Source organism: Lynx canadensis, chromosome C2 (assembly GCF_007474595.2).
Source record: "Lynx canadensis isolate LIC74 chromosome C2, mLynCan4.pri.v2, whole genome shotgun sequence".
Lineage (NCBI taxonomy): Eukaryota > Metazoa > Chordata > Mammalia > Carnivora > Felidae > Lynx > Lynx canadensis.
The window spans coordinates 43,952,563-43,958,562 of NC_044311.2; the positions used below are offsets into that span (position 1 = coordinate 43,952,563).

A 6,000-nucleotide genomic window follows, 5' to 3' on the forward strand; every position below is an offset into this window, starting at 1 on the left:
AGGATGAGACTTAGAAAAAGATGGGTATTGATCAGAGAAGTAAACCCCATTTTTGTACAAAAAAAAAGTGAAATTCTTCAGTTCTAATAACAACAATGTTTTTTGATTGAAAGGTAAAACAAAACATTTGCAAGATTATGTGTACAGTTTGATCCTATTTAAGAATAGAAAAGATTAATAACATCATAACTGGCCATCGTGTTATTCAATGGAGACTGTGAATGAAGAGGTAAATAAATGAAAATATGTAGGTTTCCTGAGTTCTGGGTTAGAATCATTTGATCCTACATAATTCCTGGCAATTCTTCTTATAGGGTTTTGTGCAAGTGTTTTAACTTCTTGAAACTTGTTTTCTCAACTAAAAAACAAACAGACAAATGGTAATATGTGCTATGACATTCAGGTTTTTCATAAGGCTCACCAATGAATAAATACAAAACTTTTTTTTTGTAAAAACAAAATAAAACATCCTAGTATATCTAAAAGGGTTCGTTTTTATGGAGTTAAGCGTCAGACACCTTTGTCCCAGTTCTAATCCCTTCACCGACTTTCCAAAAGGCAATGCCATCACCTCCCTAGAAATCAGTTTCTCCATTTGGAAGATAAGGCATTCGTGGTGGGTTGTAACCTTGAAAGTTCTCTGAACCTATATTACTTAAACGTAATAAATCCCTACCATATATCTGGCATCCCAGCTTCCATACTCCAGGGCCCTTGGCCACCATGAAGGCATCTTCCAGCGAGGCAGGGAAGACGGTGATGGTGTCCTTCCTGTGATTCCGAGATATCAGAGTTTGTCCATGCAGATAGAGGGGGTGTGTGTCCAGCACACCACCCATGCCAACAATGTACCACTTGACCCTGTCCTCTGAGCACATGGTGAGATTGGGCAGATTTCCATACATGTATCCGTTTATTGCTGAAAACCAACATATACTTTATTTTACTTGATCTGTTTTTAAGTAAACTCTACTCCCAACTCAGGGCTCAAACTCACGACCCCGATTATCAAGAGTCACGTGCTCTACCAACTAAGCCAAGAAAACAAATGTGCCTTGGTCTATCACACATGGTAGATCAGGACCACATGCTGTACATTCTGCACATTTCCTCATTACACAAACCTCACCATGTCAGCATTCTTCTCACGCATAATCTACCAGAGGATTTGATTTATGTTTTACACACAAAGAGGCTATCAATATCTATATATCTATATCTATCTATATAATCAGAAGTGTTAGAAGCACAGAGATTAGAGGAAAGAGGAGGAAGGTAAGCTGGAAGGCAGAGAGTACAGCTGAGGAGAAAAGAATAGAAAGAAGCTAAGTCCCAGAAGGAAGAGAACAAGGGTAGAGGTGACTGAGATAACGAGAGCATCTTTTCTGAAAAATCCTATGTAGAAACACATTTTCGTAAAATATCTGGTCAGTTATGTTTTTGTTCTTCCATAATATTTTATTACCTTAAAATTACATCCTTCCTATGTATTTCCCGTGCACTTTTGATCAACATCAGACTATAGAAAACATATGCACCTACCTAACTTTATGTGCTACGACACTTTGCAAACCAGCAAGACTTACTAGATGACTCTTGCATATCAACCAGTGCGCCCTGGGCGAAAAACTGGAAAATGTAGACTCAACCACACAAACTTGAACAAAAGGAAATCACTAAATAGAACCACAGAAGTTAGAATTACAGGATATTATGAATAAGGAAGTTTTCTTTAATCTTACAGTGCATCTGATTGCTCTCCTGGAAGTCAGGATCACTAGTATTTACTTTGCCGGATTCAGTATACTTCTTAATGTTTTCATCAATATACCAGCTATTGTTTTCATTAGTTATAGATAACATCAAAACATAAGACCTGTCGATATTTTTTTCGGTGTCTCCATCCAGTGTGCCTGAAACATAAAGAACAACAAAACTTGCTCTTTGCAATAATTATTTTTGCTGTGAGATAAACTGGTGATTCTAACTGATTCAACTTAAAATATGAAAGTAAAATCTTGCACATCTACAGACAGAACCGTAAGGAACAAAGCATGCAAGGAATAGGCAGACAGCTTCTCATCTTCCTACTTTCTTCCACTCTGCTGATTCAACATATTTCTGTAGGAGAAAGGGGTCAGTCATTTTGTGAAAAGGTGGCACCAAGTGAAGTTTACCGGGTTTGACTACCATCTAGTGACCAACTTGCGTCACTGAACTTGAACTGAGGCCTCGGACTCACCATCGCCATCTAGTGCTCAGAGTCTGAGAGGGCAGCTTTACTTTCTCGACTGGAGAATCAAGGTCAAAGCAGGAAAAGGGAGCTCATTTGATAGAAAAATTCCACTAGGAGAGCGAGGGAGAGCCCGCTTATTCTGGTTCTATTGCTACAATGAGATTTGAAAAAATATGTTACCTCTTTTACAAGTCAGAATTGGTCCAATAAGACCGGAAGCCACATCTTTTGGAGTGTCTACATGGGAGTGGTAAATCCGTGTCACACAGTTACTGTCATTGGGGCCAGGCCCCTGTTTTTCTTCTACATACCACTTGTAAGTATATTGTGCCCCTGGCTCCAGGCGATCATCTTCCTTTTGCCGGCCCGTAGTATTATCAAGATAGAGAGCACCTAGAAAACATAATCTGCACTGTGGTCACAATAACTATTGGGCAGCACTGTTTTGAATGTGACTCATGCTTCTCTGTTAAGCCATAAATGTATGTTAATTTGCATTTTTAGAATCAAGTGAGCATTTCTCCCCTCCTCTTTCCTGCTTCCTGTCTCTTCTTCTTTAACTGGCATCCACCTGAATGTCCGGCTTGTCCAGTTTCTAGACTAAAGTGGAATGAGGCAAGTAGCATAATTGCACACCACTATCACCATTATTATGAATTCCAGAAATATTTACTGTGCATCTACTATATGCCTAGACCTTCAATACAGAAGTCTGGGCTCCTGAGTTACCTTCCCTATTCTTTTCACTGCAAATTAGACTTGGGATCCCAGGCATCGAGAGGCATCCATGTGTCCTCCAAGCAGTCCACTAGAGTGCAAAAGTGGCCCTTTGCATAGCTTACATTACCCTGAGCTATCACCCCAGTTCTGAATCTAGAGGCTTTCTCTTCTTTCTTTCTTCTTTTCCTAGAATTTTGCCTCAGATCTTTATCTCTTGAGGCTGGAGCCCTCATAACTATGAATAAAATTCCTCCATTCAATAGAAGCTTTGGAAGCATAGTCAACCGCTCACACATTTACCCATCTTTCAAGACCCTCCTTTCTCCACGCTGAACACAAAACCTTCTTTGTTGGCTTTTTCTTCCCTTCCTTTTTCCAGCACCATTAGGCAACTGTGAGTGTTGATGTTTGGGAGACAAGATACTGTCTGGAAAATAATGATTGCTCTTGATGCTGATGTTTTCAAGAGGCTAATCCTCATCCATTAGGAAGTGAAGTGAGGTGGGGGTAGAATATTATTTCTGCTAACCTAACATTTGCTCATGAGTGTCTCCTACCCCCCCCAAAAAAATTGAACATGACCCATGCTTTCTCCATTAAGCCATGAATATAGTTAGTTTGTGTTATTATTATTAGTGAAAAGTATGTTTTCTTTCCCAGGAATTGCAGAAGAGTAGTCACTTATTCAAGATGAGAAAATGAAAAAGGATTGTCTTGGATATAAACATCAGGGGCCCCTGGGTGGCTCAGTCAGTTAAGCGTCTGACTTCGGCTCAGGTCATGACCTCACGGTTCGTGAGTTCGAGCCCTGCATCAGGCTCTGTGCTGACAGCTGAGAGCCTGGAGCCTATTTGGATTCTGTGTCTCCCTCTCCGTCTGCCCCTCCCCAACTGTTCCTCCCCAACTTGTGCTCTCTTTCTCTCTCAAAAAATGAATAAACGTTAAAAAAAATTTTTTTAAAGACATCAAAAGTAAGAGTCTGCATTCATCCCAAACGACTCCTAGTTGATAATTACCCTGCTTTCCCTGATGTAATGGGCTCATACTTTCTATAAACAACTCAGAAATGTAAGGTAAGAGAATCCACTTACCTTCATTTTCTTTAGTGTAGCTGAGTCCATGAGGATGGAAACTATAGATTCTTGAAGCAAAATTTTTTACATGTACATAAATGAAGTCTCCAGTCTCTGCCTTAATTATTGGACCTAAAAATCCCAACCAGGATGGTTTTTCAATGATCGTCTGAAATGTGTCATTAGTATACTGAAAATACAAAGCCTTTTTATAAACAGATCCTATCCTGTTTGGGCCTCGTTGTAGATATACATAGGACTGAAACTCTCTGTAAAAAATAAAGAAACAAAAAGCAAGAACTTTAACATATTTTGACAGGAAAGAAAAAATGTTAAATCAACTCGAACTAGAAGTAAGAAGATTTGCAGTCTGATTTTGATAGACAAAATTCAAGACACTAGAGAAAATGCTAAGGGAGTTTAAAAAAAAAAAGGTACTGTAGGCAAGGAGAACGTTTGGAGTATGTGATGAAGAGATCAAATACAAATGTAGCAAGTAATATACATGGCATTTTGGTTTGAGGGACTTACCAAATTTTTTGTACTAAGCCACAAGAAGGTTTCTAACCCCACCTGAAGGGCGCTTTAGATCTTGAGCATTAGATCAATTCTTATGACTTAGAATTATTTACATGTTTAAATGGATTTGTATATTTGTTGGTAGACTTAGGGTCATTTCGCCAACAAACATGGTAAATCAGAACCCTGTCCATAACCTCTAGATTTCTTCCTCCCAATTATTTGAAAAGAGAAATCAAGAAAACAGCTGCAATTTTTACAATCTCCATCACACCCTCCATACCAGAAGAAAAAAATGTTGTTTCATATCTTGAGCACCACACAAAGTTGATGATAATCACAGAATTAGAGATGATCCCTGAAATAATGTTCCATGATGGCAAGAGTGGTGACAATTCTAAAAGGAATAATTTCGGAGTGTCTGGGTGGCTCAGTCAGTTGAGCATCTGACTTCGGCTCAGGCCATGATCTCACAGCTTGTGGGTTTGGCCTCGTGTCGGGCACTGTGCTGACAGCTCAGAGCCTGGAGCCTGCTTCAGATTCTGTGTCTCCCTCTCTCTCTGCCCCTCCCCTGCTCATGCTCTGTCTCTCTGTGTCTCTCAATAATAAGTAAAGGTTAAAAAAAAATTTAAAGGAATGATTTCTGATTTCTATCAATATCTGTCTTCTGTGCCATGCTTAGCTAAATAAATAAATAAATGCAAAAACAAAAAACAAACGAACAAAGGAACAAAAGGAAGTGGTTCTAATAACAAATGTGCCCTTAAAGGGTCAATCATGGGAAATTTTTCATCAGCATTTTATCAGTGAATAACAATTATCAACTTTTGTTTCTGATAGCAACTTTTCCCTGCAAAGGTATTACTTACTGATCTTCTGAAAAAGGCTTCCCATTGAGCATATTTTTACCAGTAGGAGCATAGTTCCAAGTGGTTTCTTTGATGCCTATGCTGTAGTGCCTATCTTTTGCCCAACCTGGAGAACTAACAAAAAACAGAAACATTAATGGTAAAAGGGCCTTCATTTTCAAACCCTAAGCCTGGAGAGGCTAAATGAGTGATGCCTGCCTTTCTTTTATAATCCAGGCTTTCTTCCTTTATTTGTATCCATTTACATAAATCAGGGTTGCATAAGAGTCCATCATGTGTTTCATCTACACATACGTCATTTTGGTTCTAAATGCATTTAGTTTTCATTAGTCAGGCTGGGTGAAATGTTGCACAACCAATAAAGAATACTGATTCTTGGCCAGTATTAGAGCTTGCTTGAATTACTGGGTACATAGGCTACCCAGGTCATCTATCATCCCAGGACAATTATTATCTATTCCTAAATTATAGGAATTGTCTGCAGTTTACTCTCCAGCCTCCACTTTCCCACTGTTCCAGTCCATCTATGTACCATTCCCCAATTCTTCATTATATGTTAATTTTAATAATTTGTTCCTCTAGA

General features: G+C 38.9%; 1 protein-coding gene across 1 annotated transcript in view; it reads right to left on the reverse strand.

Moving 5' to 3' along the window:
* LOC115523550 (ceruloplasmin-like) overlaps positions 1-5,572 on the reverse strand; it is a 29,276-nt gene extending 23,704 nt beyond the window's left edge. The window contains exons 1-5 of the mRNA XM_030329670.2: positions 5,418-5,572; positions 4,048-4,298; positions 2,417-2,629; positions 1,743-1,913; positions 662-919 (exon numbers count right to left, since the gene is read on the reverse strand). Coding sequence (XP_030185530.1) covers positions 662-919; positions 1,743-1,913; positions 2,417-2,629; positions 4,048-4,298; positions 5,418-5,572 — 1,048 coding nt within the window. The remainder of the gene's footprint in view (positions 1-661; positions 920-1,742; positions 1,914-2,416; positions 2,630-4,047; positions 4,299-5,417) is intronic.
* Between the last annotated feature and the right edge of the window lie 428 nt (positions 5,573-6,000).